The sequence below is a fragment of the Alexandromys fortis genome, unplaced genomic scaffold (assembly GCF_014885135.2).
Source record: "Alexandromys fortis isolate MF-2015 unplaced genomic scaffold, M_Fortis_MF-2015_v1.1 scaffold_180, whole genome shotgun sequence".
Taxonomy (NCBI): Eukaryota; Metazoa; Chordata; class Mammalia; order Rodentia; family Cricetidae; genus Alexandromys; species Alexandromys fortis.
Window position 1 is genome coordinate 2,878,062 of NW_026068143.1, and position 27,737 is coordinate 2,905,798.

Consider the following 27,737-nt stretch of genomic DNA (forward strand, 5'->3'; position numbering starts at 1 on the left):
TATTTATTTATTTATTTATTTATTTATTTATTTATTTATTATGTCTGTGTATATGCCTGAAGCCCAGAAGAGGGCACCAGACCTCATTACAGATGGTTGTGAGCCATCATGTGGTTGCTGGGAATTGAACTCAGGACCTTTGGAAGAGCAGGCAATGCTCTTAACCGCTGAGCCATCTCTCCAGCCCCCCTTGTGTCTTTTTTGTACTGTAGCAAATATATTTCTGATTTAGGCTAGCCTGATCTATATAGAAAATTCAAGGCTGAGCTGGGATACACAGGCCCTGTCTCAAAAACTTAAAACCAATTAACCGAAATGGAAACAAAATAAAAAGCAAACCCAGAAAAGAATAAAAAGAAAGATAGAGACAATTTAGTGAGCAAACATTAAAACACTACCTTGTACTGGTATATTGCAGAAAAACTTTGTAACCTTAGGACTGGTGCACTGGTCTTTTCATTTGCCCTCGTCACTTGAGAAATAGTATATATAAAAATAAATGTGTGTGAATTTATTTGTGAGTATATATATATATATACATCTGATTTTAAACTATGAATATATATATGATAATGTTATGTATGCACTTTATAAGCTGAAGGCATAGTCAAAATTGAGAAAACCTTAAATGAATGAGATTTTCTAGTAAATTTATTTCTTCAGACAAAAGCCTTTGCTTTCATGATTGTTTTTATTGGGTGCTGACAAAGATTCCATGTTTTTTTATGTCTTGCTTTAAAGCAAGCAATAATTAGAATACTTCTAAGTTCATTTTATATTAATATTTGGCTTGATATGTCACAATCAAAACCAAAAGCTGGCAAAGAAGCCTAAGTTCAGGGCTGAAGAGATGGCTCAGCGGTTATTAGCACACGGTGCCTTTCCTGAGGACTTGGTTTCAATTCCTAGCACCTACTTGATAGTTTACAGCAATATGTGACTCCTTTCTCATGGGACCTGGCATCCTCTTCTGATGTCTGAAGATAGCAAGCACACAAGTTGTACACACACATACATGCAGCAAAACCCTCACATGCTTAAAATACATAAAACAGAAAGCAAGTCCAAATGGAACAAGTAGGTAGTTAGCAGAAACTATATCAGAGCATTGACTTTTACCAGTCCATTAATCAGTCTTCACCAGGACAAGCATATTCTCTTCCCCTTTGATGATAACCTGTTGTGCAATAAGTATGGCCTGTTACATTTTAATGTTTTTACGTTAATGGGTTCAAATGTGTCTTAATGAGGGAGTGTTTATTTAATGCTATTAGAGACATAGACTCTTTGTGCTTTCTCTTCTATATAATTCATGTGTAGGTCCTCATCCTCATGGCTGTCTACTCCAGACAGTGTGTAGCCCCGAGAAGAAAGAATTACCAGTGATTTCAGCAGAACACTGATAGGAAGTTGACTCAGCTGATATGTGTCATTCCACATGGGGTTCTTTGAAAAGAAGTTACTTTCTAACTAAAAGTTTTTTAACACTTTTTTTTGTTAAATTAAAAGAGAATGTCTACACTATCCTTTAAAATACTTTATGTTGCAATAAACAGAGGTGTGGTTTTAGAGAGAAAATACATTCTTTCTTTATAAAATGTATTTTCAAGTATTCTTGCAAGCATAGCTAGTATGCTTTTCATTTTTGCCTCCTCCATATTCTCCTAGCTTCCTTTTTATTAACCCTCCCAAGTTATATCAGTTCTTTTGTTCCTCAAGACGCTTTCACATTTATTTTCATGTAATACACATACACGATTTTATATATTTATATAAATTCTCAGAACCACAAGTGAGGGGAAACATCCATTCTGATACTAGCTTGCATTGTTCAGTATGGTTAGGCAGAAAATGTTTTCATGTTTGCTTCCTACCTCATTTCAAAATTATGTAAATATTTTACTGTATTTGCTTTTCACATATTTTTGAGATAGTCTCACTTTATATCTGAGACTAGTTGGGAACTCATCACGTACCTAAGGCTCGCTTTGAACTTGTGATCCTCCTTCTGCAGCTTCTAGAGTGCAAGGTTTATAGGTGTGAGCTATCATCCTAGCTGGTTTGATTTTTAATTATTTTGTCTTTTTTTTTTAAAAAAATAAAAGCTGACTTCTTTATTTTTATAGCACCTTGTGTACTTTTGATTAAAATACTTCCTAAAATGACTGAGTTTTCTACATGTAGGTGTATTCAGGAATTCTTCATAATTGTGTTTTTTCCCTGAAAGCATCTTATTAACTTCAGCCTTTATTTTAGCAATATGTTTTCCCTATTAAACTGTTCTCTTAGTGACTGAAAGAAAAATAGTGTGTGTGTGTGTGTGTATGTATGTGTTGTAACAACTCTAAGTTCGTTTACAAAACAGCTGTATTCACCCAGTTATATAGTGAACGTCCCACACTTGAGTTACTTTCTTAATACCTGCTTTCACACATTTTTTGCTTGTTTTTGCAATGATTTCTGTATGTCTTCTGCCAGTGTTTGATGATAAGGAAGGCATTTTATTTTTTGTTTTGCATTTATTATTTCGGCTGATGCTACCAAGTGTTTCCAAGCTGCTGTGGGACCTTTTGTTTCTTGCTATTAAAGAAAATTCTAAAGAGGCACATAAACATGTGCCATTAAGTTTATACACTATCACTAAGCCAGGGTAGAGATCATGTGATTCTAATTATTGTTGAGAAAATTGAAGATGCTGTCTTCATGCTCTGGTTGCTAGGATTTAAAATGGCCTGTTACTTTGAGGTAGAATTTTACTACCATTTGCCTAGTATTTTAATATATAATATGTACATAAAGTGAGGGTCAATCATCAAGATTGATAATGTAACTATATTTCAAATGATTACTTTAATAATTTCTGTCTTGTAGAGACAGCTTATTGGACTTAGATTTTTTTTGTTAGTTTTGCTATGTGATAAATGGATAAAAGACTCAGTTACAAATAAGAGTTATAACAGTCACCTATCTTGTTCCCTTCTGCTTGTGCTATTGGTATTATCCTATTATCTTCAAACTGTTGTCTTTATAGGAATCAGAGTTGTGTTTCCATTTTCTGAGCGTTTATTTGCTTAAAACTAGATAAAATAATCAGTAAATATACCAAACATTGACTGGTGTGTTGTAGTACACTGAAGGTGAATAAATATGGATTGTGAATATCTCACTGCTCTTTTAAGCCACTTCATGTACCATTCAAACTTACGGATCCAAGGAGGAATCTAGTGTATATTCTCAGTTAAGTATTTAGTAAATCTTATTTTCTTTAATCCTTTCAATGATTGCTATTTTTCAACCCTAGTGGATCCTTTATGTGTTCTTTCTAGTCTAGAAAAATTGGTTGAAGATTGTACTCACAATTAAAATTACTAAATAGTGAAAATACTAGTTATGTTTCTCTCTCTCTTTCTTTCTTTTATTGAGCTCTACATTTTCCTCTACTTCCTTCCCTTCCTCTCCTCCATTTCAACCCTCTCCCATGGTCTCCATCCTCCCAATTTACTCGGGAGATCATGTCTTTTACTACTTACCATGTAGATTAGATCTATGTATATCTCTCTGAGAGTCCTCATTGTTGTGTAGGTGCTCTGGAATTGTGATTTGTAGGCTGGTTTTCTTTGCTTTATGTTTAAAAACCACTTATGAGTGAGTACATATAATAATTGTTTTTCTGGGTCTGGGTTACCTCACTCATTATGATGTTTTCTAGCTCCATCCATTTGCCTGCAAATTTCTATGACAAACAATGCTGCTATGAATATAGTGGAGGGTTAAGTATTATTTTATTTCATTTTTATGTGTGTGTTTCTGTGTGTGAATGCGTACGAGTGTGTGTGCCTACAGGGTGCCCATGGAGGTCAGAAGGGGCCATCAGATCTGGAGTTACAGGTAGCTGTTGAGTCGCCATCTGGGTGCTGAGGCCTGTAAATTTCAAGATGTCATTTTTTTTCTGCTGTGTAGTACTCCATTGTGTGTGTACCACATTTTCCATATCCATTCTTTGGTGGAGGGGCATTTAGGTGGTTTCCAGGTTTTGTCTATGACAAACAATGCTGCTATGAATATAGTGGAGCACATGTCCTTTGTGGTATGATTGACCAGGGATAGTTATGTTTCCTTAATGTACATTATGCAGGACCTTGAAAAAAGAAATAGATGTGGAAGTTGTATATCAACCTTAGTAATATTCACTTAATGTTATGCATTTGCCTCTGCCTTTACCCTCATTCTATATTCAGAAGTAATATCTTTCTACTTTATCCATTTGATTTTATTTTTCTACCTGAGCTCGTATACATTATGTGGCTATAGTCTATATAGTTTAATATAGTTACCCAGATCTTTTAAAAACTTGAGGCAGTTGATGAGTGCCAGGTTAACTGGCCACTAGTTAAATTACATTTAAAAAAATCTTTGGTATTTTTATTTGGTTGTAGGAAGTAAACATTATATTCTTTGTTTAAAGAAGTTAGAATTTTGGAATTAAAAATAAAGTTTTTGGTATAGGAATACCTATCTGAGAGGTTGAAGCAGAAGTATTATGAGTTCTAGGCTAGCCTGAGCCACACACCAAAATCCTGTATCAATAAAACTGAATATAACCAAGCTCAAACTTACCACATGAGCAACCTTGAAAATTATTTGTTTAAATAACATTATTAAGTTCCACAAATTTTAAAACACAAAGCATCAAAAATAATTATATTCATTGTCGATACTAGTGTGTTTTAGCTACTAAGGTGCCATTAATTAATATTCCATAAAGGCCCATATCTCTCTAGCCTAAGAGTTTGAGGTAGAGGAAGGAGAGAAAACCAAAGAGGGATGCAAAAGAATGCATGAAAGTGTAAATGAAGTAATAACCAGCTGGTACAGCTTTTAACCTTCTCATCTGGCTCAATTTTTATAGAGTTCCTTCTTTATCACTTTAGTGACACAGTGTTTGCGGTTATAGGTGTGGGCCAATGTTATAGCATGTTTTGCATAGGCATGAGACTCTGGGTTCAAGTCCCAGCACCAAAAGAAATAAAAACAAAACAATTAAAAAAAATCAATATTTGTAGGAGTAAAGGAATGTGTCTAGAGATGTGAAAACAGGAAAGAAATGATGTTTACAAATATGGCTTAATTGAACGCTATTCTAAGTGGTCACTTATTTAGACTTCAATATCATTTTAGCACTACATTCCTCATATATTGTAGATACACTAAACAAACATGAAATATGCTTAAACTGGCTTTGTGTTTTGACTATTGAAAGATCTCTGTGTTTAGAAGTAGTTTTATATTCAATTATGTTGTTTAGAGTTAATATTGAGTTATGACTCTATTTAGTTTTATTATTGTATTATGAAGCTGGAGTTAATGATTTGAAAGTATCAAATGTATAATTAGTAGTATGTTTTTCATTTCTATAAGAATGAAATGAGTCATTATAGACTCTTCTGTTCATATGAATGCTACCCATTTCTAACCAATGTAGGCAGCTGATGATTCTGAGGCACCTTATAGTGTTTAAAGAAAAGTTCCCAAATATCGCATGGGCTCAAAAAATATTCGTTAAGGGCTTACTGCATTCCAAGGACCAGGATCTTGACTGGGATTACAGAGAGAAGTAAGTTCTGACCTTAAGTAACCCTAGAGCTTTATGGTGATAGTTCTATGACAAAGTGTTAATTATAAATAAAATTGGTATGGAAGAACAAGAGGAAGGTTTCCATTTTAAAATGGGCCATTGCAGAAAATCTTATGGAAAGTTTAGTGGAAGAGTATAGTTTAAAGTATAAAAACTGACCAGATATGGATGGAGTGGGAGGCAGCAGCTCACAGAGGGAGAAGTGACAGATGGAGAGACATCATATAAAAAATGGTGGGGCGTATGAAACAACATAGTATGTGTAACAGTCACTGTGAACCTAGTATTAAAGCATAATGGGTTAAGTGAAAAGAAGTTCCCAAAATGAGCATGGGCAATTGATAGCATTAGTGGGAGATATCATTCTTTGGGTACTGGTTAGTGTACACCAGGCTTGATATGTATGATCATACTCAGTCTTGACAACATTCTCTGAGGTGTATAATCTTACATTCCTCTTATTGTCTAGCCTGTTTTCTGACAATGCTTTGCTTTTCTGAGGACTTGATCACTGCAGTATGTGCCATTAAAAATCAAATGGAGGTACTAATGAGGAGCTGTCCCTGGAAGGAGGGATGACACTACCACCCTTTCAGTTATGTCCGCAAGTTTACAAAATCCAGAACGTTCTCACAGTTGCACAGTTGACTGTACTCGGGGGATGTAGATTCATTGTAGCTACTTTCATATCAGACAAAAATTTCATCATAATGCTTTGAGGCAGTAGCCCAATACGAGGTGCTTAGCCAATAACACCATAAAATCCAAGGTCAAATGAATAGATGTATGTTATTTAAAGATGAAAGGGAAGCCTCAGAATATTTGGGAGTGACAGAGATAGATTATAACCGATGTCACCTGAACACAAACTGAAGCTGGTGTATATATTTGAGCCTGAGAAAATGCAGACTTCAAAAAACATTTACATGGGTTCTTAAATTAATTTCCTTTGATCCAGCTACCATCCTCTGTAGTTTGACAATTAAGAGTATTCACTTGAAATGCTTCAGTATCTCATACTTTGGAGTGTAAGAATACATAATCTAGATTTTTAAAAGGTATATTAAGTATTAAGGGATAGTAGTTTGCTTCTCAATCAGGAGGGCTGCAGCAACAGCCAGTTGGCATTATAGGAATTGCTTACAGAGCTACATAGTGAAATATAGTCTGATTAAGGAGCTGTCGCCATTCCAGAACCAATTGGTCTGTCTAGGTAAAAAAATATGTGGCTGCTGCCATCAGCTCCCTATCTACGTCATCTCTGTTGCCACCCATACCAGCAAGATGGATGGCTTGTTCATGGCCTATTTCTTCACATAGTTTATTTCTGAGTCTATACCTTTTATAAATGTGTTTCATTGGTGAAGACTAAGCCACATGTCTGTACTGAAATTATATATAAGTGAAGTAGACAAATGCGGTTTTGATGGAGTCATTGTTTTAAAGTGAAATTGAAAATGTGCGGATGCATTAAAATATAGAAAGCTTAAAAAAATAAAAAAAATATAGAAAGCTTGTGTAAATGGTGCTGGGCATCCAAAAATGACAGATGACCTCTGGCATCTTTTAACTAGTCTCCTGGCCATTAGTCAGATTTTTCTCATTATTCATAACTCAAATCCAGACTAAATCTTTGCTGACCTTACATCTGTCCTATGTTTTTAAGGGATCTTATACATGACTCCATTATAATAACTTGTACCTATTAGATCATGAATTAGTTTTGTTTGTTTAGTCGACAAACTTAAATAACATATACTAAGGACCAGACATTGATTCATAAATAATAGCATTTAATTTTATTATAAAAGCAGTTTCTCAGCTTTTCAATGTTAACTGTCTAGCATAGTACTTTATGTATAGTATATGTTAAATAAGTAAGTGATTCCAATTTTAAAAGTCTCTGTCCTTTGACTTTACTATATTTTCATGTCTATATTTCATATCCAAATCTATAAAGAAAACATTAACAAAAAATAAACTGTACACAAATGGGGATGCAATGAATGAGTTCTTTGCCAGCTACAATAGCAGGAATGAAATAGTTTATAAGAGTCAACAGTTTGTAGGAACAGACATAGGGATGAGAAGTGGCAGAGGAGATATAACATGATCAAAGTGTATTTTATACATGTGTGAAGGTTCATAATGAAACACTTATATAGTTGATACAAGGTAATTTATGACGGTTTTTCTTTTCATAATACCCAATACAGACATAGACACACAGTCAGCTAGATTTCCTCTTTCTTTTTCTTTTTCATATGCATCAACTTTCTGAGAATTTTTCTTTGGTGTTATGTCTCCTGATAATTTGTCTATCACATTTGTTTTCCTGGGTGACAGTGTTCCTTGGGAAGCATGGACCAAGGGTAATTTGGTGTGTGTGTGAGTGTGTGTTATTGAGATAAATGAATGGCTCTTATAGGACTGTGTAATGTATATTTATTTTATGAACCAACAAAGTGTTCAGTAGCATAGTTTAAAAATATTATTTTCTTCTTCTCGCTGCCTGGGTAGAAATAATCATGAATATATGTGAAATATACACAAAATTATGTTATATCAAATATTAAATAATAGTGAATTATCCAAAAATATTTGCTGTTAAATATTAACTGCATTAATCATTTTTGAAGCATTTAAGCAATAATTCATCCATCCTCACAGTAAATGTCCTTTCTAACAGGAGGATATGAACCTTAACGAAGAAAAGAAGGCCCCTTTACGAAACAAGGATTTTACCACCAAGCGTGAGATGGTTGTCCAGTATATTTCTGCTACTACCAAATCTGTAAGTAGAGTCACTTCCCAGGCACCAAGAGAATAAGCTTATCTGTTTACTTAACAGTTCACAAACCTCAGCTCTTTAAATTTTTGACTATGTATACTCATATTGTCAACTAAGGAAATGATATGTATGCACTTTTACATATTTTTCATATATATCTCTGTACTGACCTGTTCATTAGACACAAGAGATCCATTATTATAGAAAAAAGACTAATATAGAAATCTCTTGACAGAATCCAGTGAATTTGAGGGCAGAGGTTTTATGCTGTTGCTAAAAATTGGCAGTGTTTGCTGGTATTCCATCTACTATACATATTGTTACATGAAAATTTCAGATTTTGAGGGAGAAAACACAAACAGCACTGCCACCTTTAATTAAGCTTACATTTAATCATGTAATTTTTAGGAATGTTTTTCATATTTTGCTTTGTTGTTTTGAGTGCAAACTGTAAGCTGGTTCATAATTGGTGTGATAAAGTTCACCTTAGTATAAAGGAAAGCACATACCAGGAACTTTAATCAAGTCTGTATGAATTTCAAAACCTAAACATATGTTTCATTGAAAGAATTTGATGTCAGCAAGAACAACTTACAACTTTAATAGAATTTTTTTTCTTGTTACCCTTCTAGGGCTCTTTGAAAAGTAGCCTTCAGATTAGAATTTTTTGTAGGAAAAATTGTATTTTTGATATGACAAAATGTATCTCTTGTGTTTTTGAAATGAACTTTACATGTTCAGATTCCATAAAATCATTGTATGCATGCGTGTATACACACATATTCATACATACACATATGTAATTTATATATAGGTGTATGAGTATATTATATATCTGTATCTGTACACATACCTTTAAAACAAAGTATTTTCAGTTTAAAACATTGACCACTGAAGAAAATGTCCTTCATTGTAAAAGTATATTCTAACAATATTTGGCTATGTCATTCATACTTTTTAGTACACTAATTCTAGTAGCAACTACTGAATTTTGTAATTGTATTGATTCTATATTGTACTTTTGGCAAGCTAAATCTGAATGCTGAACTATTTAAACATAATGCATTTCAGCTCTGCCAGAGCAGAGCAACAGCATGTTTTTTAATTAGGCTCTGGTATCCAAGGGCAGAAATATGTTTCAAATGATAAGGAAAATTTGCCATGAGCATCATTTTCAATAGAATTAGGTGATGCATAGGGTTTTTACTTTGAAATTCTGATGAATCTTTTCTCATTTTTGCACTCAAGTTATTGTTCTCAGTAAAATGCTTTAGGAAATGCAGGGCATATATATTCAGTGTTGTTTTTCAAATGCTTAAAGGAAAGCATACTAGCAAATCTATATAACTAGATCTGAGTACAAAGGGGAGATAATATATGACTAATCATTTGGTGTTTTAATGATAGAATTCGTTAGTGTCTCTGGCTCATTTGTTGGTGTTGTTTGAGTAAGTGGGACTGACTATAATGAAGATTATATGATGTTCTCATTCTGTGACCTTTGGATAATTACTCATTATGTGTGCGCAGCATAGCTTAATTTATGTTTATATGGTGTTCTCTTCAACCCACCAAAGAAATGTACACTTTGAATTATTCTACTTAGTTTCAATCAGAAACCACTGGCAGAGGCTCTAGCTTAGCATGAAGTGCACCTGTCTAACCTATTAAGGCTCTGGATTCCATCTAACACTGGAGAGAGATTGGGAGGAGGAAATGCAGAAAGGTGGAGGAAGGGAAGAAGCTAGATAAAAGCTTATTTTAACTGCTTAATTCAAATGATAGAAATGGAGTATTTCTTATAAGACATGAAATTTTCCATTTTAAGTAGCCATGAAATTAGTACTACTGATTGGATGGCTCTTATTTGTCTCCTTCAGCATACTTGTTACTCTTCTTTCTTTCACAAGAATTCCAAGATTATATTTTTTTGCTATTATTTTTCGTGGGCCAAATATTTTGATGGAAGAGTGCTTGTTGACAAAGAGTATTTTGAAGTTTTCTCACCTTGGAGAGACATTAATTAGTACTGTTTTCTGTCATTAAAACTATGAAAATTGTTTATGTAATTTCTCTTTAAAGATAAGAGGGATGCCATTCAATAAGTACCAACATTCAGTACGAAATAATGCTTGTACCTGTTCATCATTGTGACAGTCAATTTTGCACCAATTATCTCTGAATGTGTGACTGTTGGTCTGTGTGGAGCTTAAGTTCCTGCCCTGCTATCTGGCTTTCATTGTGTTAAATATGCTTTGCCTGCCTTGTACATTTTTACTCTTTTTAATTATATTCATATACCCATTAAAGATATTTCCTCATTTAACGCAGATATGATGATACCTGTCATGTTATAAAAAGGCTTTGTAGGTAATCAAAGATCTCATCTGAATGCAGAGCCAGTGTTAAAGTGAAAAAAATGTTCCATAGTTACATGTAAGATATGGGAGGACTACAGTTAAATTTTAATGTAAAATTTGTTTTCCCCTTTAAAGAACTGCATTTTTCTTTTATATGGAATTTTAACAATGAAAAAGTGAGCTCAGTGAGGAATAGACATCGTGTTCCTGGGAAAGGGCACTAAAAGATGATGAAGCAACACACAGACATGTGTCAGAACCTGTTTCTAAAACAAACAAGTCTGGTATTACATCATTAATTTTGTTACAATAAGAGTATATTAAGGAAACCACAAGTTGATATTATAAAACTATTGTTTGGTCATCCCCACACACTTAATGTAAAGTCTTATAGTAGACACTTTTGTGTAATAAAGTAATAGTAGATTGAGTAACTCAGTGATGAGTGAACTTTAAATAGGTATGTGGAGAACCTAGTGTGCTTTTATTTTCTGGGAGCCAAATGCATGTTATTGTAGGAGGTGCGGTTCTAGGCCTGACCTAAGGGAGTTGGCTTGTATGGATTATATAGTTACAAACAACAAAGAAGATTGTATGGTTTTTAAGTGCCATTGCAGAACTGGCAAACAAGCTGTTGGTATTGTTAAAGCTGCCCTACTGATTTATAACCCAGAAAGAGGCACATAGTGCTGGCGATTTAGAGAAGATCTTGAATACAACTAACAACATATGTAGGCACATTCATGAGGAAACATTATTTACTAGAGTCCTAATGTTAGTGAACTTCATGCCATTGTCCTTGTGATAATATGAAGGAAGTAGTTTACTTCTAACTTTAATTACTATTTATGAAATTCAAATTCTAGAACATGTTAGGATACACATTTGACAACATGTGAGGCATTGAGAGAGATAATTGTTCCAAAAAACTCTTCAATAGTACATAATCCAAAATCATTTCATCAATTTTATCTATAGGTTTGTAGACTTAACCAATAAAACATTTAGTTGAAAGTTGTAGTACACATGCAAATACATCTATATTTATTGTGGCTGTGTTGTCGCCATCATCAGATACTTTTCCTCGGGTCCTTTTCTTCCGTGGGCTGGGTAACATGAAACAGTTGAACCCAGATATGACCAAACTATTTTCTTCTTGCTTCTCTTGACTAATCAATCAAATATCTTTCTGTATGTGCTTTAGCTAAATTAAATCATTTTGCAGTCCAAATGAATCATTCAAACAGGCCTTCAGTGGGCTGCATTTTAGTTGTTTCACTGATTATGAACCTGTCTTAATTGTTAACACAGACTCTCATTCTTTTTCTTTTTCTCTTTCTTTCTTTCTTTCTTTCTTTCTTTCTTTCTTTCTTTCTTTCTTTTTTTTTGTCTCTTGTCTGTGCTAAAGAAACAAGGGACAAATATAACCTCTGTCTTTTTTGGCGGGAGGAAATAACTTAGGTCAACAACATATCTTACATTTCAGATGACTGTTAGTGGCAACAAAGAAGCTTTTATTCATCTAAATAATCACTGACTGAATTTTTAAGGAACTTGCTTTGCGGTTTGGAGACTTGTGGATTTCTCTGAAATAATTTACTTGGAAGCACCATTATCTTTTTGTATCTTGTAATATCTTAGATGAAGATACTTACTTTCAATTAAATTTGGTGTTTGTTTTAAAAGCACTACTTGAAAAATATAACACATATTGATAATAAATGTTCTCACATTAATGGTTATGAATAGTAAATTTGCTCTATTGGTACACTGCTTGATATTCTAGTATGGGAATCTGATAACAGTGATTTGACTTACATTTGGATTTTGGCATAAGATTATGTTTGTGTTGGAGTTTCCTCTTATTTTTTTAAACACAATCCTGGAAATGGTCTCATCTCTTCAAATTTCTTACTCTTTTCTTGCATTTTTATGGATAAATTACATTGTTTGTTTTCATATCATATAGAAAACTCTGATTTCATACTTGGAGGAATAGGATGACCTAGAAAAGAACAATAATAACAAATTTGTCTTATAATTTAAAAGTATAAGTTAAAATGGTATTATGCATTTTAAATTTATAACAATATAAAATATTCAGCTTTCAAATAAAGTTGATTCCTAAACTTGATGTATGACTTTAAATCAACATTTGTACTTTAAAATAACTTATTCTGACCATAACAGTATATTTTTCATAGCTAGGAAAGAAAACAAGAGCAATATTCGGAATAAATTTTCCACTGATAATTTCTTTGAGGGGCTATGAATGGGGTAATATTTGAGTGTATATTGCTATTACATTTTATATTTAGACTTTTAATGCATGGAAAACCCCTTAGAGTACAGATTTTTAAAAATTCCAAGTCATTATTTATACCTATGAGTAGACTATATGTTTTTAAATGGCACACATTAATATTGGTATTTTTTTCACCTCAAGATCTAAAGCATTAAATGGTGTCGCTAGAGTAGGCCATTGACTAATTTACTAAACACTTAACTTCTGTCAAAGCTTCTAATTACTAATATTATTGCTGTTTGTTTTTTTTCACACCATAACCATTCTCTGTTGACCACTGCATGCAGATAGTTGGAAGTAAAGTTATGGTAAGTACAAAAGATGTATTTTTACCCTTAGTACTAAATCTTTGTTTTGGAGATTTGTGTTTTTGCATGCAATAATTAATTTTTAATTTTCCTAAAGTGTTAAGCTAAATATTGGAATCAATTAATTAAAATTTAGCTAAGTTAAGTACTTTCTTACAGTTTTGGGATATCTTTTAAAAATAGAATATACCTGGGTTTTCTTGAAGGGTTTTTTTTCCCCCCTTGGAAAATCCATGTCTGCCATTTTAGATAACTTGGGTGAAATTGAAATTGTGTGCTGTATGTTGTTTATTATTAGAGCATGTAGGGGTATTTCTCAAGTATGGTCTTCTGTTTACACAAATTCTTATAATGATGTCTTACACACATACACACACATCAAACCAGTTAGGAGACCCGAAGAGCTGTTTTTGTTGGATGGTATATATTGGCTCTTACTTTTTATGAGTAATGTTTCCCTGGACTTCACATATTAAGTAGATATGTTAAAATTATCAGTTTATGTTTTAAGTCTTTTGGTGCTACCATTTAAGGGTTTTGTACTTAAAGTATTGCAGTTACAATATACCTCTTAACAATCCAGAAATTACCCGTATCATATTTCAGAGTTGTTTGTAATAACTTTGTCTTCTTGAGTGTATATCATTTTTTTGGAGAACAGAGTATGAAGCAGCTTTAAAAATCACAGAATAATGATGCATTTAGCCTAGTGCATCATTTAGCCTATTAAATTAGCATTAGCTAATTTAATATTTACTTTGCCTTTAAAAGTTCCTTATTTATTCCCTCCTTTCCTCTCTCTCCATGGGAGATGCTGCATTTATCTGTGTGTATATGTGTACATGTGCCATGGCACATGTGTAAAGGCCAAAGGACAACTCCACAAATCAGTTTTCTCCTTTCACCATGGGATATAACTCAGGTTGTCAGGCCACTCAGCAGTCTTTCTGATCTTATGCCTCCATTTTAAAGTCATCTTTAGCTCTGCTCCTGTCTTTATCCTGACAGGAACCCTTGACAGTTCCTAATAACTTTTTTTTTTTTTCTGGAATCAAGCACATACTAGCTTTTAACTAGAATACTCTTTCTTCTTTGGTGGCCCAGCAAGTATCCAAGTTCCATTGAAACTTTCATTGTTGCAGGAAGAAGCTGTCCCATGTAAGTCCTTCCGTCCACTAGCATCATGTTTTTAACATTTTAGAATAAAGCTCTTGCTTGCTTCTTTTGCCAATCAACGCAGCTTTTGCTTTCAAGAAACTGGCTCTAAAGGGAAAGAAGATAGATGACAACAGTCAGGTGTACAGAACAGAGAAGGATCCCAAAGAAGCTGTATTGTCATGGCAAAGGCAGAGGCTGTGCATGAGCCCTAGAGTGTTCTGAAAGGAGATGATTTGAGATACGTGCTATGGTTAGATCCAGAGTATGTCTTTCTTCATGGCCATTTTCTGATCTTGCATCTGCTTCTCACATTTGTACTGTCAGCTTCTGCTGCAAAGAGAGTAAACTGTAGGCATCCCTTCTACAGGAAATGAGGAAGGTGTAATTTAAAGTAGAGGTAGGAGGGATGCATTATGGTAATTTTATCGTCCTAATTTTACTTTATTTTATTTTTTATTTTGCAGCTAAAGAGAGAGACAAAACAATATATAAAATCATTCCAGTTAAAAGACAACTTCAAAGGGTTTATGTGTCATGGGCTCACTAATCTTCAAAAGGTGGGAGGAGTATTTTTGCTGGTAAATAGGCAGGTAGAAATTTTGTAGAGGTGCCATAGACAGTAGATTTCTCAAATCAGCAAATTAAGTATTGTGGTTACTTAGAGATTTTTAACATTGGTTTAAACATGAGTGCTGGAAGAGCCAGAATGAAATTGGAAAGATGGGATATACAATGAAGTAGGTCTGCATGGCCTGTTTTTTTTTTTTTCATTCTCTAACACTGGTTGCAAGCTGAATAGTAGGCCCTGCTGCTGATTTTTTTTTTTTTTTTTACCATTGCTGTTGCTTATCTATTTGCTTTAAAAAGCAAACCTGAAAGTTGCCTGATATTGGGACATAGCTACAACTTCATCTCCAGGTCATACTGATTCTAGCTTTGTGACTATTCTGCCTGTACTCACTTCACAGCTGTTGTATGAAGCCTTTCTTTATTCTGATTCCCCAAACCACACCCCATTTCCACTTGATACTTTATTGGAATTCCTGTAGCTCTTTCTTTTACACATGTTGTTCCGTTCTATTTGGTAATTCCTAGTACTTTATATATTCACTAAGGGATTTTTAAAAATGACATCCCTATTTTACTTTATAGTAATTAGCATACTTGAAGAGTAGCCTCTAGCCTTTATCATCGTTTGGGTTTGTATTTCTGTGTCCGTAGGACAGAGTCTATAGTTGGTGAAAGTCATATATTCATAAAGAAATGGGTTCGGTTTCAGACTATGTTGCATAGGGCCTGTATGACCTTGAGTAATTTATAGATAGATATATATGAGCCTCTGACTTCCCACTGTGAAATGAAAATACTAAGTTCAGGATAGGTTTTAGTGGGCTATTTGTATTTACTATAGTCAAAATAGAAATAAACATGTCAATCATATGTCCAGTTTATCCTTTTATTAACTATAATAGTTATCTAAACATTATTTGAAAAATATAAAGCACAGCAATTACATTGTAAACTGAAATTAAGACCATGAAGTATCTTTTTTTTCTAAGCATACAAAATATATGCTGTTTGTAGGTTTAAAAGTAGAAATGCAATTATTTCTGGATCAAGAATAGTGAGAAGGCTGGACAGTTATGGTGTACGCCTTTAATGCCAGTACTTGAGAGGCAGAGGCAGGTGGATAACTATGAATTTGAGGCCGCCCTGGTATATACAGATTGAGTTCTAGGACAGCCAGGACTGTTAATACAGTGAAACCCAGTTGGGGGAAATTCCCCCCTCCAAAAAAAGAAAAAGGTTGAAAGGATTTTGCTGAATGTTAGAAGAAGACTTCATTTCTTTATTGGAAGCCAGGTGTTACTTGCTGTGAGTTATTTCTGGGTTTTGAGAAAAAAGTAAAACAACAGAAGCAACATCAACAAAAACAATAGAAACATCCTTTGAGGTCACAAGTTACTACTGACACGTTTATTTTAAAGGGTCACTAAAATAGTTGACGATTTTCTATAAATTCTTTCTATGAGGTGAAAAGATGAAAGTTGAGGAGAATTTGGAGTAAGATAGAAGTGGGACTGAATGATGACTTTGGGGGCTTCTAGTTCTAAATAAATATGGTCAAACTTTGTGAACCAAAATAGTTTTTATTGCATAGTAAAATATCTTACGAAGCATATTTAGAAAACAGTTAAAATGACTGACTTTATTTTATTGCAAGCCAGGAATAGTTTATCCATATACATAAAAGTAAGCATTCTTACAGAGAGCAAAAAAAAAAAAAAGGAACAATTGAGCTGATTATACAATGATACTTTAAAAATATAAATATAATGATTAAACCTCATAGGGTTAAACATAAGGCAATTTAATATAAGTAGTTCAGTGCCTAGGGCAAAATGGGCACTTTAGGAATGTTAGTTTTACCTCTGAAAAGACCAGAATTTAAATAGCTGACTTATGGCTAGACATGCTGGTGAAGCATTCAGTTTCAGAATATACGAGACAGAAGCAGGTGAATCTCTGAGTGAGGTGATATATAGACTGGCCTGGTCTATATATCAGGCTCCAGGCCAGCCTGGACTATATAATAAGACCCTATATCAGAAAAAATAAACCAATAATTTAACATGCATTCATTCTCTCTTAACAGTGTGTTGACAGGGTCTCATGTATCCAAGGCTGGCCTCGTATTCCTCATCTTCCTTCAATAACCTTTACATACTGCCATTACAAGCATATCCTGCCGCGCCCAAATCCTTTATTTTTTCAACCCAGAGTCACAGGTATCTGTTATATATCAGGCAATATTCTTGGAATTATTATAGGACCCCCTGACCATAATGCCTGACTTTGCATTCTAATACACACCCATATTCAGAAAAAATGGCATAAAATACGTGAAACAAGAAGAATGAATTTCTTTTCCTGCTTATGCTAAAATCGGTGGGAGAGAGCTAGTCTCATTCTGTCTCCAGCTTTCCCATAACAGTGTTATTATTTAGAGAAAAGATGAAACAAAAGCCTAGAAATGTGTGTATAGACCTTGGCCTTCAGTCTCCATTTAGGGAAATGGCAAGTCAGCGTTTCTCGTGAATGAACCATTTCCACTCTTCCTTGGCAGGACCTGTAAAAAGCTAGAGCTAAGAACCACAATTTAAATATACAGGTCCTAATTTCTAGGACTCCTTGTACTGTTAGCATGATAAACTATGCAGGTTGTACTCATGGAGCTAACATTTTAGTTGGGGAAACATACAGTAAGACACATATCAAATATTATGACAGGTCTTGGCAAGTGCTATGAAGGAAAAAATGTAAAAAAAAAAGAAAGATGAGAAAGCACAGTGATCAGGGATGTCCTGTTTTACTTAGGCAAGCTATGTAAGCAAGTGAGAATTCAGGGGAAATGGAGAGAGCCATGCAGATATCTACAGAAGAGCTTTGCAGTCTGACATAATGCCAAGTGCAAAGGCCTCGAGGCAGAAATGTTCATGGAGTGTTTGAGGAATAGAATGGAGGGCACTATGGGTAGGTAGCATGGGATGGGCAAAGGACCGGAATGGGTATTTATTAACAATGCAAAAAGCTAGTTCAAATAGATGAAAATACATTTAGACATAGCTAGTTTTCCCCAAACTTGGAAAGGAAAGCTGCGGTTATTTTAGGAGAGCTGTATGAATAGTCATTGGGGAGTCCTGGGTGTTTTTGAGACTTAGAATGACAGAATTAGAGGCTTCTGCTGGAGAGGACTCACAGTAGTAGACTTTGCAGAGGTTAGAGACCGAGGACAGAGAGCACAAGTAAGTGGTTTCTGCAGTGGTATCGTGACTGAGTTGGAATGTTTTTAGTAGGAACTAAATGGAGGGTATAGAGGAGAGAGTAAGGAAAGCTGGATATGAACTATATCAGCCTAAGCAAATGAATATAAAGGGCAGAAGAGATGTGTGCTGCGATAATGACTGAAATTTCAAGCGTTACTGATTAAAATGACTCGAACATTCATACAGAAGCCAAGAGCAAGACCAAGTTTGGAGTTCAAGATGATGAGTTCAGTTAGATACGTAAATCAAGGAGAAATAGCTAAGATCACAAAAGCAGAAGTGAAGTCTGACCATGCAAGGAAATTTTTAGTTTTTAAGCATTAACAGAGTGATTTTTTAAAATGGGGCTCACTGTTGCAGATTCTGGCTTTTACTATTTAAAATATACTTTCTGTACCTTTCTGATGAGAAAAGATCAGTTATCATTTGAATTTCGTTCACTGGCTCATAAACTGTAGCCCAACTATCTTTACTAAGTCAGGAGTACTGTGTGTATGTGTCAGTGACTTGGTGGATTAGCATAGAGAACAGCAACATACATTTCGCAATCTGGAGTATTGTCTTTCAGATAGGCAATCTTAAATGTTTAAAAGCTCTTACTTTTTATATTTTGTAATCTTTATAAATAATTTCAGTCCAAAGGACAAGCTCATCATAGTGAAGGCTCAATACAAGTGTCACTTTTGCCCATAATCAGGATGTGAGAATTGTTTTCATTAATTGAGTGATTTACGGGGTTTTGTTCCAAAAGAGAGCCTAGTGGGTTTCTAGGATCAGGATGATAAAGAAAGTATTGCAGAAGTTGCCATAGGAATTCAAGGCCAAACCTGAAAGTACAATGTGGGACCCTGTCAATAGAACAAGAGACTGAGTGATTGCTTTATGGACAGGTTCTAAGTAAGTTCAAATGTTCTTGCTATGCACCTGGATGTAAACCATCTATCTATTACTAGTAGTATCCATCAAATACCACTAAGCATGGCAGTATGTTTTTGTGAACTGTTGAGCTGCTATTCTATTATAAGGTGAATTTTTGCTAGATTATTAACAGGGTCACACCTTAATGATTACTTCATGTTGAAATTATACTTGTGTCATACCAATTATTTGAATCTATCCTGTGAAGAACAATTAAATCTTTCTTTTCTCTCGTTTTCCCTTTCTATAATTAGGTAGTCCAGAAGGGGGAGACAAAACACTGATTATTGGAGTTTAAAGTAGTTACTTCATGATGATAAAACATTGCTTTCTTATACTCCAAGTTGATTGTGTTTTCTAACAGATTTAGACATTGTAGAATAGTTGCTACTGTAAAAGATTTAGTTTTGATGGTGGTAACAATCTTATTAAAAAATCTAAATTTAATCGGAATAAAAATAATCAATGCCATTATTTTTAACTATAAAGTAGAAAAACTCATTTGTTTTTAAGATGAAAAGAAGACCTGGGACTATTGAATGGTGGCATATAATAAGTGATCTTTTAAAGAACTGCACAAATACTATTAAAGTACTCATTTTAGTCTTCACTAATTTCACATTTATTATTTCAGTGACCAGCTACTTTCTCCTTTTCTAATGCTTTAACAGTACGCAAGTTGGCTTGTGTATTAGCCTTGTTTTGGGTAAGGGTATACAGGGTCTGGGAACCTGGCTCAGTGGTAAAGCATTTGCCTAGCTGGTTTACGAAAACAAAACAGCAAAACTCGAAATATCAAGACAAAGATATCTACATGTATTTTGAAAGATTATTCATTACTTAAACCTATTGGCACCATTACAAATCTATTCTTATCATGGAGGAGCTGCTGCACCCTAGAGGAGGAAATGCCTTTTTACACCTGTTATTTTTGGGGCCTGAATGAGAAGGAATGATCTTTGTGTTTTTGGAGTAGCCATTTGTAAATTGGCAACATTGATGCATGTAAACAGATGATACTATGGAACTTCAGTGGGAGAAAAAAGTGCAAAATTACTGGTGCATTAGGGACCAAAAATACACACGGAGACAATTGCATTTCTATCATTGGCCTATAGTTTTTGAAGCCATTGTTTTCTATGCTAAAAGAGATAAAACATAGTCCCTTTGAGTTTTATATCATCCATGTTCATCTATCTTATGCACTCTTGCCTTTTATAATTAATTTCAATTAAACATTACCTTTGTTTAATTAATATTTAATTAAAATGCTTATAAGTGCTGAGAAGGCCAGGGCCATGTTTTTAATATACCTTAGACATTTTCAAATACGCTGGGCTCAAACAGCAATAAAATAATTAGTATCCCTCTGTTCAATCACTGAATTCTTATAGCTCCACTGAGTTGAACTGCTTATGAACTGAAATCAGAAGACTGCCAGTTATTTTATAAAGCTTCTCAAAAACAGTCCCCATTCTTTGGAAATTAAGTTCAGCATCATAAAAGTCTTTTTTTCCACTTAGAATATAAATAAAAAATTTATGTATCTTTCTTCTTGATAACTTTTCTGCTACACTGAGGAAAGTTGCTCATTATAACCCATGAACTCTCTTAGGGTACTTGAAGGCTCAAGTGGCTGTTCAGCTTCTTCTAATTCAAGTTCTCCTGTTAGATCTGTCTACAGATTGGGGCCTCAGAATTGTTAAGTATTCATTTATAACCCACTTTGTCTCCAAGTTCTTTCTCTTGTTTCACTCAGAGTGTAGACATGTCTATGAAATTGTTCTTCCTCAGTTTTGATGTGGGTGAAGAATATTGAGAACGGTCCACCCTCTGCTTCATTCTTTTCCCATTATCCAACATTCTCTCAAAATGGTGGGGAAGAGACAGAAATCTTTAATAAATAAATAAATAAATAAATAAATAAATAAATAAATAAAAATAGATCTTCATCACATCAGCTAGAAGTATCCTGATTGTTCATTTAGAATTTTTCTCCAATTGTGTTTACTCACAGCATATCGTATACAGTGAATCATACTTCCCGGAAACCTACCATACAAAATGAATGCTTAATGCAGAAATTGTAACAGTTGAACAAAGGGATGCCTAATTCTTTTATTTCTGTTACAGCCTAAAGTATTTAAATTATGTGTAATGCATACTAAGACATTCTCCTTATCTTCTTAGAGTTTATAAGTATTTTATTTAAATATTACTATTTAAACAAACTGAACAAATTATAGCTCTTGGACTTCAAAGGCTTGTTGGCAGGGATTTACTTTTTATCCCTGAGTGACTTGAGGTAAAAGACTAACTTTTCTTTATCCTACATCCCTATATGTATTTTGCTATACTGATGGAGTTATGAAACACTTGTAAACTGTCAAAAATCCTACATAATAAGCCATTACAGTAATAACCAGTTAAAGAGATAATTCTTATGGTAGTTCCTAATACACATTTCAAGAGAAATGTGTTGAACCACAAGTGCTGGCTGATAATGCATTTATGCATTTGTTTCATTACTTAGTGTCTTCTTTAGGAGCCAATTATGCTTTGTAAAATCTCACATTTTTGACATTGCTCTTTGGCTAAAGATAATGTTTACTGTCGCTTCTTTATGAAAAGGCATAAGCAACTATGGGTGTCACCCCAATCTTGCATTTAAATATGAAAAGATTCATCTTTAAACTGTGCAGTCATGGCATCATTTGTTCACTTAGTCTGACCTCTTTGCTTATGTATACTCTATAAATTAGGGGTTTAATAACTTTCTAAAACTGAAGTTATGGAAACTGAACAAAAGCAAAGTTTCTGACAGTAATTTCAGATTTTTGGTAGTAGTTATTGATTTGCCTTCTTTTAAAAAGTAAGTAATTCTTTCAAAGACATGATTTATAAGAAGACTTCAAAATTTTATCTCTCTTTGTAATAGCAATACAATTCTGATGAGCAAGGGGCCAGGAAGAGAGGGAAAGTGATCCGAGGGAATGAAAAATAAAGTATACTGGCATATATGCACAAAAGTGTGATAATCAAACCTGCTACTTTGTGCACTAATTTAAAAGACCAATTTTAAAAGACTAGTGTATTATCTCAAAGCTAATGAAATAACTAAAGGGAACTGTGCTGGTTAGCCTTTTTGTCAATCTAGACACATCTTGGAAGATGGAATAGTAATCGAGTAAATACCGCATAAAATTGGCCTCTAGGCAAGTCTACAGGGTATTTTCTTGATTAATACTTGATGCTCAAGGACCCTATCCATTGTGGGTAGTGCCATACTTGGGTAGGTGTTCTGGGGTCTATAAGAAAGCAGGCTGAGCAAGCCACGAGGATCAAGCTAGTAAGCAGCACTTCTCCATGACCTTTGTATGGACTCCTGTCTCCAGGTTCTTGCCTTTACTTTCTGCTTTGATGATGAACTACATGAACTATATCCTGTAAGAGGAGATAATCCTTTTCTTCCTGAAATTGCTTTTAGTTCTGGTATTTATCACAACAGAAAGTAAACTTTAAAAATGACTCACAATCCTGTACCCCTTACATAAAATGCTGTTAATATTATGATAAGTTTATATGTAGTCATTTCTTGGCTGCATGATTATGTTATTAAAATTGTTTGTTCCTATTTTTATTGATATACCTTCAGAAATGCATATTTTCTTTTAATCCTGTAAACTGATAAAGATAATTTTGGTAGATTAAGTATTTGATAACAAAGTAGTATTGTAATAAACCCAGGAACCCTTAGGGGTCCCTTAATTACAGTTACTGAAAACTCAATATCCAGAAACAAATTTTACATTGTGTGGTTGTGGCATGATTTTATCTTTAGAAAAATTGGATATTTGAGTAGTTTGGTCCATTTTAAAATGTACTTTCCAGTATAGTTTGAGAAAACTGATGAAAAATAGCCATGGTTTCTAGCCTATTGTTGAATTAAATTAATACATACATTGCCATCAGTATGTGAAGCAATGCTTAGTATTTATTTTCTCAAATTGATAATTATTCATATTTACAAGGCACAAGTAATTTGGAGACAAATCTAGTGCTATGGGGTCAATAAGTAGTAACAGAAATTCATCAAAGAATTTCACAAAATTTGGCAAGCTCCACCTTTCTATGTTTGTGGGTAGGGCACTGCTGAATTACTATTCCAAATGCAGCAAGGTTTTCATTTGGAAAAATTACTTGTATTAAACAGATGACTAAGCTGAAATAGCTGCTAAAACAATTTCATGCTTTTGTTTTTAATGTAGTCCAATTATAAAATGTCAAATCAGATTGTATGTGCGTACACAAGTGCGCAGTTCTAATTTTATTTTTGAGTTATCACATTTCAGGAAGTTGATTAAAATCGTCCAAAATATTTTCTAAGCCTTTTGTGTATAACAAATGAACCATTTTTGAAATGAGTTAAAATGAGTTTGGAATTTTGGCAGATAATGCTTTGATTAAATGAATTGATTGATAATTCTATAGTTACCCATTTTGTTTGTTTTATGAATATGTAATAAACTCTCTGCCAAATTTTCTTATTTGCTCTAAGGCGTACAGAGTCACTGTAATGTTAGAAGGCATACTCATATAGCTCTTACTCATTCTCATGTTGAAACATATTATACTATATTTTCTCATTCATTCTTTTTCTTATTTCACTTTTTTCATCTTTTGGAGTTTTTGTTACTGATTTATTATACTTCAGCCTTTCATGCTTTAGCATGCATCACCAAAGAGCAAGGGTCTTCTCCAACGTGAGCAACGGATATAATCAAATATGAGGTTTGTTTTTTCACTGATGTGATGTTGTTATTCAACGAGGGCCAATTTTTACATTTCCCCAGCTATCTTAATACACTTTATAATTATATTCTTATAGTACAATTGAAGATCAAACTTACTGTCTAAATCATACTCATCTTCTTCAATCTAGAGGCGTTTGGATGCATTTGAATAGTTTTTGTTAACACTTTGAAGAAACCAAGTCAGTTATTTTGCATAATGTTTCTCAGCCTTGATTTTTCTTGTTTCTCCACGATTAAATTCAGGATAAATATTTTTAGTAAGGATGCTATATAGGTAATTCTTGGCTTCAGAGCATCTCATTATGAGGCATGTGGCTATCTGGCTGCCTCATCATAAGGGCTGAGGAAGTGACCTCTATATTTGAAATTAATAAGTGATAAATAAGATGATGTTTTGAGACCATGTAAGTAACCTGTTTCTTAGCAACATTTTGTATACTTTTCACACCTGTGGAAGAAATTTTTGCTCCAAGTCAGTTATTGCTTGCTTTGTTACAGAATGATTTTCTGATTTTGACTTTATGCATTTGTTATGTGACATTCTTTTATGAAATAGGATATTATTAGCTTCTCTGTTCTGTTTGAATTAAAAAAAACATTATTCTCTCATAGATTGTTCATTTAAATTCATTTGCACAACTTATTGATAGTCTGTGAAAACCTTTCAGGTTTTTACTAAAAATAACATATAAAGAAATTAACTAAATGACATATGTTTAGTTTGTAATGTATATTATTTTTAAATCCTCTTTAATCCAGAGACCATTCTGTTCTTCCCCTACAGAAAACATTTGACAAGTACAACACAACTTGAGGTAGCCAAAGGCTCAACTTGAAACGTTAATTTATTGCAGTTCTGTTTGGAACCTATATTGATCACTGCAAAATCATTTTCAATATTTTAAGTATTAAATTCTATTTTCCTTTTTGAGACAGGGTCTCTCTATGTAATCATGGTTGTCCTCAAATTCACGATGTTGTCCAGAGTGGCCTCAAAGTCACCAAAATTATCTTGTCTCTGCCTACTGGGTGCTGGGATTAAAGGACTGTGTCTCCATGCCCGACTAAATTCTAGTTTTAAAACCAGGATTTTATTAAGATTTGTAGTTGGCTTACAAAATAGTGGGTTTCACTATGTCATTTCATACATATGTACATACATACATATGTCACACATACACCACTTGCTCATCACTCTGTTTCTGGTCTCTTCTGTCCTCCAAATAGTTCCCCATATGTTTTCATGTTACTTCTCTCTCTCTCTCCTCTCTCTCTCTCTCTGTTATGTGTGTGTGTGTTGTGTGTATAAACTATTAACTTAGATTCTGCACGAGCGAAAATATGTAAAACTTTGCTTCTTGCCACCATTACTCTCTTATGTTTCTTCCCATTAGATCTTCTACTTTTGTATCTTATTCTTATTTATATTTATACATACTTTCCACATATGAGACAAAGACAAAACAGTCACTGTTTGTTCTTGTGATTCTGGCTTATTTTGCTTACAATGATGATCTTCAGTTAAAACTTACTTAAAAATCTTTTTTGGACCTGTGAGTTCTTACAGTAGATCACTATTGAATGAGGATAGTTTAGTCATCTTCTTGTTCAAGGTTCATTACTGTATAAATGTTAAGAAGAGTTTGTGCTTTGTATTATCAAGAAAGAATATTCAAATATCCCAGAATTTGTTTTGAAATGTAATTTGCACTGCTGCTGTCTGGAATGTTGGGTAAACACTACATTCCCTTATTTATAACTTCACAATTTGTTCATTCTAGGCATTTGCAGACATGCTCAGTAAATTCTACAGGTATCCCCACTCCATAATTATGTTTCCAAAAGAGGCCTCTGCTTACTTCAAGTTTAGTCCAAAATTTGGAGCTCTTAATCTGTTTCCTCCATACTGATGAAAAATTACCTACTTACCTAGTACTAGCATTTCTTTCCCTTTTAATAGAAAGTTGTCAGCATTACCTTACCTATTCAACTGTCTTATTTTTAAATCCATTCAATTTTCGTCTTTGGGTGTCTAACTTGTGTTCTGTTTTTTGATTTACATAATCTGAGTAATTAGGATAAAATATTTCTGAAGTTTCATTATGTAAGAATTGCTTGCTGTTTAAGATAAACTAATTTTTCATTCACATTTTGTTTTTTTTAGATTCATACTCAAACTCTTTTCCTAAAAATATTAGCTCACATTCACTATTAAGAAAATAATTACAGAAGCATAGATAAGTGTTTTTCATGGATGAAGGTAAACATGAGTTAATTCCCTTAAGTAATAAACAACCCTCAATAAGTTATTTTGTTATGCAGTATTAGGGATTGAATCCATGGCTTTGTCCATTCATAGGAAGTACTCTACCACAAAGCTACTTTCCTAATATAATTTATTGATGCTTTAAAGTTCTGGGTTTCATTTTTTTTATGTAGAATAGCTCAAGTGTAATTATTAACTGTCAAGTGGAAAGCAATGGAATTAAAATTAAGATGTGATAAAATATATTTACTGGTATATTTGTTTTGGTGTTGTATATGTTTATGTCTGTGTGTGAACATATGTGGGTGTGCATGTGTGCACTTCTGTGCTCACGTGCGGAGGCCAGATGAGGACACTAAGTGCCCTGCTCTGTTATTCTCTCCTGAATTTATTGAACCTAGGGTTCCCAGTAGTTTCAACTAGATATGCCTCCTTGCTCCAATACTCCAGCCCTGAGATTATAAGCATATACCCAATACACCTGTTTTTTTACTCAAGTCACTGAGATTTGGACTCAGGTCTTCACAGCAAGTACATTTACCAACTGAGCCAACTTCACAGCTCCTAGACTTACATTTTAAGAAAAAAATAGTAATATTGAAAGTAGAGGTATACAATTCATCAGTGATATAAATGTTCACACATCTTCCCAGTTTCAAATGTGTAACTCTTCTCGGACTTTTGTTCAACTATCTAATGATCTATAAGCTCCACACCTTCAGTATGTCTTTATGGTAATCATTTATTTCAAAATATTTATTTAGTATTTTCTGAATAGGTCAGGTATTTTTATAGATATTGGGATTACAGCAAGGACCAAAAAGGTTAAAAGATCCCTGAAGCTTAAAGTTTCCTTGGGCTTGTGATAGTCTAGATTGGTCATGTGTGTATTTGCTAGTTAGGTGTCAGTTCCTGTACTCTGAGGTAGAATATAACATTTTATTTGAAAAAAAATATACGTGGATTAAATTCTCCTAAAGTATATCATTCTCTGAAAAGTATATAATATTGAATAACAAGTGCAGAAAATCAGACCACAATGAAATCTTAGTAATTCAAGGGTAATTCTGAAATATTGATAAGACATTCAGAACATATACCACTATACAGTGAAGGGGTGCGTGAATATGTGAGTGTGAAGATTTGCTACCCTGGATAGAAAAGCCTTGAGTGTCTGAGTTGTGACTAAAATATGACAAGGCGTAAAAAAGAAGGAACTGAAGCATAAAAACCAGTCACAGTCTACTAAGAATTAGCAATTATGTATTTATACGTTGCTGGTTATTGGTTTGGTGACAAAGTTAAGGTATGTCCAGGCTTATAACTGATACTGGAACCCTTTCCTTCTTGGTTAG

General features: G+C 33.7%; 1 protein-coding gene across 6 annotated transcripts in view; it reads left to right on the top strand.

Annotated features, from left to right (window-relative positions):
- The window catches only part of Diaph2 (diaphanous related formin 2), a 773,854-nt gene that overhangs the window by 63,016 nt on the left and 683,101 nt on the right, over positions 1-27,737 (top strand). For 5 of the 6 annotated variants that reach the window (XM_050126860.1, XM_050126858.1, XM_050126856.1 and 2 more), the window contains 2 exons: positions 8,325-8,429; positions 13,379-13,399. In XM_050126860.1, coding sequence (XP_049982817.1) covers positions 8,325-8,429; positions 13,379-13,399 — 126 coding nt within the window. The remainder of the gene's footprint in view (positions 1-8,324; positions 8,430-13,378; positions 13,400-27,737) is intronic. The other variant, XM_050126857.1, reaches the window with a different exon arrangement.